Source organism: Carassius auratus, unplaced genomic scaffold (assembly GCF_003368295.1).
Source record: "Carassius auratus strain Wakin unplaced genomic scaffold, ASM336829v1 scaf_tig00034501, whole genome shotgun sequence".
NCBI classification, from domain to species: Eukaryota; Metazoa; Chordata; class Actinopteri; order Cypriniformes; family Cyprinidae; genus Carassius; species Carassius auratus.
This window is the reverse complement of record NW_020526153.1, coordinates 95,543-109,126: the sequence shown is the minus strand read 5'-3', so window position 1 is coordinate 109,126 and position 13,584 is coordinate 95,543. Positions and strand designations below refer to the sequence as shown.

The 13,584-nt window shown below is 35.0% G+C and overlaps 1 protein-coding gene across 2 annotated transcripts; it reads right to left on the bottom strand.

The window, feature by feature from the left end:
• Positions 1–2,989: 2,989 nt before the first annotated feature.
• LOC113081483 (myocyte-specific enhancer factor 2B-like) lies at positions 2,990–12,286 on the bottom strand. Of its 2 annotated transcripts, none has more exons than XM_026253546.1 (8): positions 12,211–12,286; positions 10,680–10,883; positions 9,705–9,827; positions 9,444–9,624; positions 5,032–5,195; positions 3,858–3,954; positions 3,566–3,668; positions 2,990–3,376 (listed from the first exon to the last, which is right to left on the bottom strand). In XM_026253546.1, exons 1-8 carry the CDS (start codon positions 12,262–12,264, stop codon positions 3,040–3,042), a joined length of 1,263 nt encoding a protein of 420 aa, XP_026109331.1. In that variant the 5' UTR covers positions 12,265–12,286; the 3' UTR covers positions 2,990–3,039. The 2 variants fall into 2 exon arrangements, with proteins under 2 accessions (XP_026109331.1, XP_026109332.1); XM_026253547.1 differs by having other exon boundaries at positions 5,050–5,195.
• Positions 12,287–13,584: the final 1,298 nt, after the last annotated feature.

Genomic DNA, 13,584 nt, shown 5'->3' with positions numbered 1-13,584 from the left:
TGGCTGATAAAATGTGACTTTCACAGTCAGAACAGACAACGTCCCATTCAAAGGGTCAGATGGTCATGTGTCTGACTAGTTTACTAGCTGGTAAGTAGGAATATGACTGGTTTGTGGACAAAATAAACAATAACATTCATATTTGTGCTCTTATTTCAGCCCTATGGAAAGATATTCCTTCTTTAAATTATTTTATGTTAGCTACATCTAAAAAAATTGGTTTGAACAGAACTTAGTTGTGTGTGTGCACATTGTAATTTCCTTTCATGCTGATGTATATTGTTATTGAGGGGGATATTTGATGCATCGAAGGTATATATTCATTAATCGCCTGGTGCATTTGTATCTATATCCTCTTGTCTCGCCACCAGACCGTTGCTGTCCCAATAATGTCTCATCACCAAATAACTCAGACAGATTTTTTTCCCCAGGTCGGGCTGGTTGATGACACGTCTGGAGGCCGTGTCTGGTTTAATGAAGTGGAGGGTGACGGGGTTGACATATCTATATAATCACATTAATTATGTGCATCTGTCAGGAGGCCCAGTCTGAGACCCGACTGTTGCTATAGGGACTGGACCGAGGACCATTCAGACGTGCCCCGCAGACTCGCCCCATCGCCCTCCCCCGAGACCTGCCCAGACGTGACCTCTGTAGCCCTCTTTTCAACCGTGGTATGGTAGGCTGTGCTGACGAGCCGGGGAGATGGCTAATTCCAGCCAATTTTCTGCTTTTTAATAGCTCAAGGGGTTCAAGATGGCGTGGATGGGTGTGTGAGAAATGGGATTTGAATATAAAATTGTGTGCAGACATAGCTGCAGTGTTTGTATTATTGTATGATGATTATAATACGTAACAGGAGAGATCTGACAAAAACAAGATATATCTGCTAGAATATCTGATATTAACACACTCAAACTGTCGACTTTACAGAGATTCAGCATAATGGAGATGCAGTTCATTTATTGTGTGTCAAACTAAGCTAAAAAGCCGTTTAAAATGGCGCTAATGATGATTTTTAAACGGCTTCCCGCCATGTTTAATTTGAAAGCAAAGGTAAACAAACGTTAAAAGTCAGTTTAAAATGTTACTTTGAATTCGCTAAGTCAATTAAACACTAAAATATGTCTTTCCAGACCGTTTTCAACAGTTTTACCTTTGTTGTGTCAAAATACGTTTACGTCTTTCATTGGGTGAAACTATGGAAAACGAATTATTTGTGAAAATTAAAGTGTTTATGAACGCTCAAAACGCTGCCTCTTACAACTACGTTTTCATTTATGTCAAGTTATTAGGTACAAGTTTAACCTAAACTTTACCATGATACTTCAATACATACCACATAATTGCCAAATATGCAAAGTACCTACAGTATCCAGGAAAGTTGTCAAAGAATTGTAGCCTTTTACCTTTTGGCGGGAAAACTTAACTGAAGTGGTCGTCATTTCTTTTTATACTCCCCAATCATCACCTCATTACATACAACTAAGAAAGTAAATTGCTAATTGGTTAATGTAGTGCTCCAGTCTGTTTCACCATTTGAAAGTTATTCTATTATAACTACCTTTTATAGTAATTTTCAATCATTACGTTTTAAGTCAGTATATTTAGGTAAATAAGAAAGCTTACTGAGGCCATCTAGTGGGCCCCAAGTGCCACTGATTTAAGAAATGCAAAGTGTTGGCAAATGATGACCTTATACACCTATATGCCTTAACAAATGACACACTACTCAAGATGTACAAATGCATTTATTTATTCATTATAAAATAAAGGTTAGGTTACAATGTCATGTCAACAAGAAGCATTCGGATGCATGATATGTTTATGTGCCCTCTTGTGGCCATTATAACAAACTTCAACTGACAATACTTCAGGAAGAGACATGATGGTATATGCATCATTCACACAAACTGATAACGCAAGCACAAGTGAAAAACATAAGCTAAGAAATTAAAATATTACATAATGTATAAGTAATGCCAGAAATAATGCAAATTAATTTGACGAATAATCAAGACAACATTGTTTTCTTTTTATTTTTTTTTCTTATTAAAAACCCTTTGGTGTGAAAGTAGAAAAGCGGTCTGTCCTGAGTGAAGATCATTTACATGAACTCTACAGTAATTTACACTATGTGAGGAAAATGAGGAATCACATTTCTAAACAGGGTCAGCACTGATGTGAATGCTGCTCTGGTGAAGTGATGGTATTAATAAAAAATAAAAATAATAATAATTGATTAATAAAAACAAGATTCATGTTTGTGTGTATTTAAACGTGAAGAATTTAATATTAATGAGGAATATGATGCATGTTGTAGAAATTTAGCAGGAAATCACTTGCTCACCAATGGATCATCAGCAGTGAATGGGTGCCGTCAGAATGAGACTCCAAACAGCTGATAAAAACATCTCAGTAATGCACACAACTCGAGTTTATCAACTAACATCTTGTGAAGTGAAAAGCTGCATGTTTCTAAACAAATCCAACAAGAAGGTTTTAATTTCAAACCATTGCTTCTGGCTAAAATACCAGTCTCTCTAACCATAATATTGCTTTCTCCACTGTTGCCTCGTCTGAATCAGGAGACAAATATGCACAGATAAAGCTTTGTTTACAAGTGAAAACAGTCCAAATCAGTTGTAAAGAAATCAGTGGATTCTCATGTAAAAGGACAGCAGGAGATGGACTTTTTCACTGGAGGAAGCATTGTTATGGATTACAGACTTATATTTTGGCCAGAAGTACTGTTTTTAAGTTATGTATTTAGTAAACAAACTAGCAGCTTTTCACTTTGCAAGATGTTAGTTGATAAACTCAAGTCGTGTGCATTACTGAGATGTTTTTATCAGCTGTTTGGACTATCATTCTGACGGCACCCATTCACCATCATGAATTTCTCCAAATCTGTTCTGATGAAGAAAACAACTCATCTAGCCTACATATTGCATTGTCTGAGGGTAAGTAAATGTTCAGCGAATTTGAATTACTGGGTGTACTGTTCCTTTAAGAAATGAAAAGAAACGGTTGTGGAGATTATCTTATCCATCCATTATTGGCGTCAGGTTGCTTCAGAGGCTGGTGGCTCTTCCCCTCTCCAGGTTCTCTGTTTGGGCCATGCTGGCCGGAGTAACCGCTCTTCTGCATCTCGTCCCTCTCCACAGCGGAGTATTCCTCTGACGGAGGGCAGCTGGTGGCCTTGGGCTCTTCCATTGGTGAGTGCTGCAGCGTGTGACAGCTGGGGGGCGTGGCCGAGAGCATGTGCTCAGGAGAGGTGCGCTCTGATTTGATGCTCAGGTTGAGGGAGGGGTGTGGCGGTGAGGAAGGGGAGGAGCACTGGGACGGGTACGAACAGTTTCCTCCTGATGCCATCCTGTGGACAATGACATGAGCATGATGGGCAGACATTTGAGTGTCAGAAATAATTAGATAATTATAAATTAAATGATAAAATAAAATATAAAATACCTAAAAATAAATGTACAGATTAAAAATAAATAAATTAAATATAATATAATAAATAGTCTATGATTAAATGCATGGTAATTAAGGCATTTCTCACCCAGGGCTGATCATGGACTGGTGGGTGTCCTGATGAGACAAAGGTTGCCAGGTATTCATAGAATTGCGCTGATAACCCACGGTGTAACTGGGGTTGCTGTATTCTAAACCAGAAACTGACTGTTAGTGCTTCCCTTTAAGCAGAGAATATATGAATAAATGTTCATTGTGCACAGTGATGTTTGTTGATAATTAGAATTATTTGAAAAAAGTGTAACATGTCGCATGACAGTACTTTTGTCCCTGTAATATAATTTTGCAGTAAGTGCTGTGAATAAGGATTGGGCCCCCACCTGAAGCCCCGTAGTTGCCCAGACTGTGCCCGAGTAAGCCTGTCTTCCCCATCGCCATCATGTGGCCCCCAGCATGCATACTCTGATAGAGTACTCTCTAGATGGGGACCAAAGGAAAAGAAAAGGTAAATAATTACCAAATTATCAGTATATTAAATATCAATATCATAATGAAAAAAAGTTATAATATATTGCTACATTATATATCATATCATTAGTTACTGTACATGCAAAAAAAAATCTCAATGCTATGAAAAGACATTATATTTTTATGAACTAATGATACTGTAATATATAAAACCAATATGACAAACATTACTGTAATAAATTAAATGTCTTAATTATGAAATGTCTATATTTAAATGAGTGCTGTCAAACGATTAATCGCGATTAATCGCTTCCAAAATAAAAGTTTTTGTTTACATAATATATGTGTGTGTACTGTGTATATTTGTTATGTATATATAAATAGACACCCATGCATGTATATTTTAAAGATTTTATTATATAAAATATTTATATATAATATAAATAATATGAATATAAATATATACATGTAAATATTTTCAAAATATTTTGATATTATTTATACCGCATGTGTGTGTATTTATATATATATAATAAATATACACAGTACACACACATAAATTATGTAAACAAAAACTTTTATTTTGGATGCGATTAATCGCGATTAATCGTTGACAGAACTAATTTAAAACTTTTACTCATATAATTATTTTCATAATTATAATAATTTCTAAATTGAAAATGAAAAAAATAAAATAACTTTGCATTAACATAGTAAGTACTTTATTAAATAATAATCTGAAATTCATATGACAAATATTAATAGCCTATTATAATTGTATATACTTTAATGTATATTAAAATGTGTAAAATAATACTAATATTAATATTATAGATGAGTAATACATTGTTTTCTATTATGAAATGTCTATATTTAGAAATGTCATAAAACTTTTCATCAATAATTTCATTTAAATGTACATGAGTAACTGCTCTCTTACACTTTTTATGCCGACTGTCAATGATTCATTTCTAAAAGACTGATATATAAAGGTAAAGCTGCCTCTTCCTCTGTGCTAAAGTTAAGTACAGTGACGTTAAGTTCTGTTTAGTGACAAAACAGTCATTTCAGTGCACGAGTGAGTACTTTTGTAGACTCTCTCACAGCATTGGCCAGATTACTGCGGGTTCCACAGAGTCCACCGTGAGCGTCGATGCGCCGTCCATCATTGGCCATATTCAGAGGGGGCGGAGTCTTCATCTCCAAGGCCCTGCTCAGGTTGCCATGAGAGAACATCGAGTAGCCCAGACCTTCATAGTCATATAGGAAGTGAAAAACAAGATGTGGTTGAAATGATTTTTTCAGTTTCTCTCTCCTACTCTCTCTATCGTTCACTGAAAGGAGAAGTTTTCCTTCTCAGAAGACGTTTATTCACTATCTAGCTTGACACCTGGAAACACTTGTCATGATGGCTCTGAATGTCTTGATAAGGCTACTTTCAAAGAATGCGTTTCATGTGTCCTTTATACACACAATTAAATCATAATTTTAAACATCCTGCATAATTTAACACAATTACAGGTTGGTTGGCAATTTAAAAAATAAATAAAATAAAAAAAGGTTCTCAAGTGACATTTTCCTTGATTTCGTTGCCAGTACTGTTGCAACTGATTTACAGTTATTAATAATAATAATAATTTAACAAAAAATAGTTTTTTGTTTATTTCACACTTTATCTAAAGCAAAAATAAATATAACAATGTAATATTATTTTTGTCAATAAATAATATATATAAATAAGTAAATATATATTTATATAAATGATCAATAATTTCTAAATAGCTTAAAAATAAATAGCATCTCATATTTCATCGCAACTTTTTGAAGTCAATTTCTTAAATACACTTTTAAAAGTTTTTTAAATATTATTACAGCTGACATACAGTAATTTTCACTCAAAAATATAAAAATGAATTGTTTATTGTCACTCTTCATCTTCTTGATTATATCACAGTTTTTAAAATTATATTTTTCTTTTAAAATGTAATCTTTGTCTGAATATATAAATGTTTAAATGTATGTTAAATAAATAAATAGCATTTGAAAAGTACACAAAATAAATAAAAGCATGGTAAATAAATATTGTATTATATATAAAGCGATATTTTTTAATTATTATAAATTAAACATTATAATATTACAAATATTCTGAACTAAATATCGAATATTATACATTAAAGTAATATTATAAATTAAAAATTGATACATTTTATGACATATTATAAATTAAATATTATGAATATTATAAATTAAAATAATATTGCAGACTTCAGCTTGCTTGTATAGCATGGATTCTGACCACAGGTCACTTTGAGCAGAACATTCCCATGCAGCACTGCTAATAGTAATATGGAGATGAAGAGGCACAGCATCAAAAAGTCCAGCAGGTGTGACATTCTGCTCAGAAACCACAGCTCTGTCTTCAGCTACTGTTTCGTACGAGTGTCTGTATGTGTGCGTGGTTGAGAGGGTGGGCTGTTTCACATATGAGAACTTCCTGTGCGCAAGTACTAAAATACTCCACTCGGGGACCGTTCCCCACTGCCTTTCTGTGTAACCCCATTTGATAATGGCTATAATAAGTACGATACGGTAAACAGTTTTAGTGGTTGGCCTCCACAAAACACTTAGCGCAACAGAAATATGGTTTAAGCGGTACATATACAGTAGTTTATGTAGTAAAAGCCACACTATGTAACAATTTTTTTTTTTTTTTTTACAATTAACAAAATCGCAAGTACATCATAAATTACCTGTTTTTTTGTATGTTTGTTTTTTTACCTAAACCACTTTAGTAGGCCTGTAATAATTATTAATATGTAAAGTTATCAGGGTAGATTTCGCAGGAAACTTTCTGGCGTATTTTCATCATATCAGTAAATCTGTAGATCTGCCGATTGCTGTATGGAAGGTGGATGGGGCCAAAAGTATTTTAATGGTACCTGGAAAATGTGATTGCACGGCACAACACGCACAACAACCAAGGAAATTGCTGTATTTGAGACTATATTGCATATGTGGCATGGTGGTATGTTAGTTTATACAGTACCTTTTAAAAGTATTAATTTTTTTCAGGTTTTGTTATTTTGCCGCCTTTTGTTAAACTGCTTTAAATAAAAAACATTTTTATCCCACAGCAGTCTACACTCCATACAACATATTGACAAAGCAAAAACAGAATTGTTACAACTTCGTAAATGTATAAAAATAAATAAAAATAAAATGAAATAAGTACATTGCGTAAGTATTCATACCCTTAACTTCGTACTTAGCTGAAGCACATTTACAGCCTCCTCCTCCTCTTTTTTTGTTTGATGTCTTACTTCCCCTTCTGACCCCTAGACACTGAGGGGAACGTAACAACAAGCTTTGCTCATCGGCATTGGTCAATTATCTGCCGTTCTTCTCTTCACCTCTTCAGCTTTTCACCCCTGTCACCTTGGATGGGGGCAGATGCACATTTTCAAGTTTTTACAGAAATATTTGATTGGGTTCAAGTTAAGGCTCTGGCTGGGCCACTCAAGAACATTCACAGAGTTGTCTATAAGCCACTCTTGGTGAGTTCTTAGGGTCATTGGCCTGTTGGAGGGTTAACCCTCTGCCCAGTCTGAGCTTCTGAATGCTCTGGACTAGGTTTTCATTAAGGTTATCTCTTTGATTGAGTGTTTCTTCTACTCTGACAAGTCCCGCTGAAGTACAGCCCCACAGCATGAGGCTGCTAACACTTTACTTTTGGGATGGTACTCTGCAGGTGGTTTCCTTCAAACAAGAGAATCTTGTTTTTCACAGTCTGGGGGTAATTAAGAGCTTTTTTGCAAGTGTGTTTGCATGCATCTTCACTGGGGAGAAGTTTGAGTTTGGCCACACCGCCACAAAGCCCAGATCTGTGGAGTGATGCAGTGATGTTTCTCCTTCTGTAGGTTTCTCCTGTCTCCACATATGATCGTGAAGCTCAACTAGAGTGACCATCAGGTTGATCAACACTCTAACCAAAGCCCTTCTCCATCAATCGCTCAGTTTGGGCAGAAGGCCAGCTCTTGGAAGAGTCCTGGTTGTTTCAAACTTCTTTCATTAAGGGTAACAGATACTACATGTTTCTGTGAACCTTCAATGAAACATAAAGCTTTTCTGAACTCTTCTTCAGACGTGTGGCTTGACGCTAACCTGTTTCTGAGCTCTACAGGCGGGTTTTTGCTCTGATATGCGTTATTAGCTGTTAGGCCTATTATTAAGGCATGTGTGCCTTTCTAAATCATACCCATTCAATTGAATTTGCCACAGGTTAACTTCACTCTAAGTGTAGTGACATCTACAAGCATTATGAATGCCAATGAGCTAAATTTCAACTGTCCCAGATAAGGGTGGAAATACTTATGCAATAAAATCATTTTTTTTTCTTCAAACCATTATGGTGTATGGAGTGTAGATTGATGTGGCAAAAAAGAAACTTAAAGCAGTTTAACATAAGGCTGCAACATAACAAAACTTAAAAAAAAGAGAAGGGGTATGAATACTTTTGGAAGGCATTGTATGTTTATAAACATCAGACATAATGTTTATTCATGAAGGTTGTCATAATCGTACACTGGAAAGCACATGTGCAAAACTCACTAATTATATTGGTTCTTGAGATATAATGCATCGCTATATTGAGTGACGTCAGTCTTGTGCTTTGTTTTAGTTGTTTAGTTCAACATTCTTTCTCAGGTAAAAAAAAGTCTTAATTTATATTGTTACATTAATTGACTCTAGTACAGTAGATATCACTAAAGCAATGGCGCAATAAACTAAAAAAAGGATTACTATGTGAGTAAATCTACTTAAGGTAAATCTGCTTTAAAAAGTATTACATGTTCGAACACGACCAGAATGTGCGCGCGTTGAGACACAAGTTCAAATTTGGTAAAAACTGTGCGTCTTTACACATACCATAGAAACACGGCAGAAACTGACACCTTAACATGACCAGAATGTGAGTGTCATTCAAAATACACATACAAACAATGCGTCCAAAATGGTCGCATTAACACAACGAACCTTTCCGTTTAAAGACTTCTGGCCCCGTCTGCCTTCCATATTGCTATTCGCAGTGGAATTAGCTTGAAACCACAACTAAACCGTGAACTAAAAAGAGTATGCAAGCAAAAAGCAAAAGCGACAGTACCCATAATAAATCATGAATCATCCACATAGTTTGCATCACATCTGCTATGTATTGACTAAGTACACAACACAATGTTTAATAATAACAATAACACGTATGTAATAACAATAATATGAATAACATCTCACAGTAATTATCACAACAATGTTCCTTTTCAAATAACTTGCCGTTTTAATGCTTCAACGGCTAGAGGGTATTACTATGTTACATACTATGTTTACTGCGTAAAGTTTACATAGTGTACCTTTAAATATAGCCTTTATTTTAATAGTGAAGGATAAGCCTATGTTATAAAATATTTGAAAATGGCCATTTGATAAGACATGGACCTTACCTGCATGTGGTCCCATGAGAGCCGGATGGGAGTTGGAGCTGACAGAACCGGTTGAGCCCGGTCTGGTACACAAAGGTTTGTAGGACGGAGTCCGATGTGAACCAAGGTTTGGATTGGAGGAGTTGCTGTAGCCGTTTTCGGTACTTGCACCCATCACTTCCGAAGGCAAGAGCGAAGGAGCCTATGAGTGGATTTATAACATTACTTTAGGCATTCCTGTCAGATAAACACAGGCATTTGGGTAATTTCCATTCTACTAACATAGTAACGTTGGCGAGCAATGGAGAGGTCCATGCCATCGTGGTATTTCTCCGTTCCCATCGTCACACTGTCTTCCTGATCGAGCTCTGAATTATCCAGCCCCATTCCTTTCCTTCTCAAAGTCTGGAGCACTCAAAGAGAAAGAGAACGAAAGAGAGGGCAAAAGAGAGAATTTGGGGTGAAGGAGGAAGAATTGGATCAGACATCGACTGAATTCGAAGTCGAACACACACACACACACATACACACACATATATAAAGAGAGAGAGAGAAAGAAGTCTCTTATGCTCACTAAGGGTTGCATTTATTTAATCAAAATACAGTAAAAAAAAAAAGAAATATTGTGAAAAATTTAAAATTTTGAATGTTTTCTATTTTAGTATATTTTAAAATGTATTTTATTTATGTGATCAAAAGTGAATTTTTAGCATCATTACTGCAGTCTTCAGTGTCACGTGATCCTTCAGATATAATTCTAATATGCGGATTTGATGCTTTTGTTATAATTATCAATGTTGAAAACAGTTATGCTGCTTAATATTTTTGTGCAGAATGTGCAATTTTTGTCAGAACTCTTTGATAAACAGAAAGTTCACATGAACAGCATTTCCTTTGAAACAGAAAACTTTGTGACCTTTTAAAAGTCTTTACTGTCACTTTTGATCAATAAAAAAAAGCATCATTTGCTGAATAAAACTATTCCATTAAAATAAAATAATTTATAAATAATATGAAAACATAATGTAAGATAAAGCTTTTTTTTATTTGCCAGTACTTTTAAATGTACATGCATATCTACATGATGTTCAGTGCAAAACATCTCCAGCTTCATTTGTAATTACAAACTAATTGTGGGACTTTGTTTGGTTATGTGACAATTATATTAAGCACAGTAAAACCGTAGCAGTAGCTCATCTGATTTTGGTAACATACTAATAATGAACACACTTCAGAAGGGCGAGATTTGGCATGTACCTCCAGTATGTCAGTGTTTGTGCGGCTCTCGTGAGGTTCGCTGTATTCGGTGTACTTTAACAGCACTTTGTCCATATCGGTGCTGGCGTACTGGAAAAGACGGTTAGTGCTGTTGAAGATGATAAGAGCGATCTCGCAGTCGCACAACACGCTCAGCTCGTAGGCCTTTTTCATCAGACCAAATTTGCGCTTGGTAAATGTCACCTTGAAGAAGAGAACAAACCACAGGACTATTGTTACAGAAACGTCTGATAGATGCCACAAAGCAATAATGGTTTGACTTCTCACGCTGTGTATCGTTTTGGAGTCTTTTTTTGGACATACGTTGTCTTCGCCCCATAGCAAAGCCCATGTTTCACACCTCAAGGTCTTTTGCCCTGGATTAAAATACCACATTCTTATGTAGAGCAAAAGTCTACCGTCTAACATGGACCTTTGTGTGAGAATGGCGAAAGTGTAAAAAAACATTACATAATTGAATCACTGATGGTATGAAAAGTAAGCAAGCCCCATTTTTTTTTTTGTCAGATATATGAACAATAAAGATATATAGATTAATATACAACATGAAATCATATTCAATGGAAACGCCCTTGGTTTTATTAAAAAAGGTTGTTTTCATAATGTTTTATATTTAAAAAATCAGTCACACTTTATTTTAAGGTCCAATTCTCATTATTAATAAACCATTAACTATGACTTTTGCTTCAATAAACTCCTAATTTGTTGCTTATTAATAGTTGTTTTAAAACATATAGTTCCGATCCTTGATTCTGATTGGTCAAGCCTTTGTAAATTACACTACAAACATACACCTTTGTTTACTTCTGTGTTGCTTGGCAACCGTTTTTTTTGGAACCACAACTGTTTCTGAGGAACTAAATTTTTTGGTTGAAGTATTCTGTTTTTATTTATATCACTACACTTTATTTGCTCTGTTTTCTTTTCTGAAACCTTACTACATATATGGAATAACCATTTTATAAAAGCAATAACCCCCAAAAGGCCGTGGTTTACAGTGAATTTATAACAGCTAATGGGCGTTGCTTCGTGCCTAATGATGCCTATTAGCTGTTATAAATTCATTGTAAACCACAGCTTTTTGGGGAATTTTTCTTTAGTAAGGTAGTTTTTAAGTTTAGGTATTGGGAACAGAATGCACAGAATATGTGCTTTATAAGTACTAATAAACAGACAATATGTTAATAATAGGCATGCTAATAAGCAACTAGTTAGTAGTGAGAATTGGTCCCTTTACTAAAGTGTTATCAAAAAATCTTGATCAAAATTAAATATTGATTTAAATATTGTTCTGTGCGGGTGAAATATTACAAAAAAAGGGTCCTAGATAATAATACAGGATAACATCCAGCAATCAAATCCTAATTGTTAAAATCAAACACGCCTTACATTATTTCCTACAAAATATTCAGTTTCAAGCAACAAAAAGTCTAGGCTATATTATAGAAATAAAATATGTTCAGATGCCATTACATGTATTTTAACAGCATGAAATAAAACAAGTACAAACCTGTCGGTTTCGCTGGTCAAGAATCCGAGAGATCTGTATTTTCTTCCGCCCCATGATGCTTTGTGTTCGGAGCGGGGGTTTTCCTAAATCAGCAGGACAGAAGGAAAAATGTTATTTAGTAGTAGAATGTGTGTCATTTCTATTTGTTTGCACCATTTACAGCATAATAAAGAAATAAAACAAATAACATTTAACATATAAAATTATATAATGAAATATAGGCTACATATTATATATTGCTATATACATATAATGAAATGTATGTGCACAATTCATTGCCTGTCATATTGCTGCAGTAACATCAGTACATGTATTGCTTTTGTAAATATAGTGGGAACTGCTCATGTGTGATGTGTTCAGCCAATACCAACTACCAACCCAACTTCCCAAAGCACGAATTACAGACGTTTGTGTACTTATACCCTCCAGAGGGTCAGTTGGGAGTAAAGTTAACCCGTGCGCCCAGGCTAACACCCCCGCAGTCTGGGTTATCCCAGCACAAACATGAGCATTTCCACAGGGCATGGGTTAAAAATATGTCATCTCCATTTAAAGGTAGAATGAAGTTTGTATTAGCGTTACAACCGCACTTAAAATAATAGTGCGTTTCGATGAAGGGAAAGTTCCTGTCCACCCACTGTTCTCTCATGAGCGAAACGGACACCAACAGTTAATTTTAGGGGCTGGGGTGGGGGTGTGGGGAGAAATGTAAAGTTTAATGGATGAGGTACAACAGTCATTGGAAACTGACAGGTTTAAACCAGATGGGGAACATAAGTGATGTGTTTCACAGATCTAGAAGGAGCCTAGTAAGATGCTAATAGCTAAAGCTAACTCTTCATTTTGTTTTGGCTTCAAATAAAATAAAAAATCTCCACTTAGCACATCTGCTTTGCTATTTTCATGCACCTTTGATCATTAAGTCACAGTAGAATGACTATTTTTAAACTAAATTCGTAGTAGCTAACATTTTTGTAAGTTACGGCATTGTAGCTAGAATCTGCTAAGGTATTCGCTGTATTAAACAGCATTGAGATTCTAGTAGCTGACATAGAAAGCAAAAAAACTTTAGTAGAAAATATCTTCAAGTACCTAAACAAGAATGATGCTTATCTGATGTTAAAAATAATCACAATTCATTGTGTTTTTCAACTGTACTGTATTGTAGTATAATATACCCTGTAGTTGCAGAAAGCTACAGTATTGGGTAAAGTAATTTGTTTATATTACTACAGCACCTATAGAATTACCACAAAAATGTATTCAAGCACTTTACTATAGTATGGCTCAAAAACACTATAAGTATTTATTATAAAAAAAATAAAAAATAGTATTTTTTCATGTAACCGCTAATGTAAAAGCCCCAGGACTTCA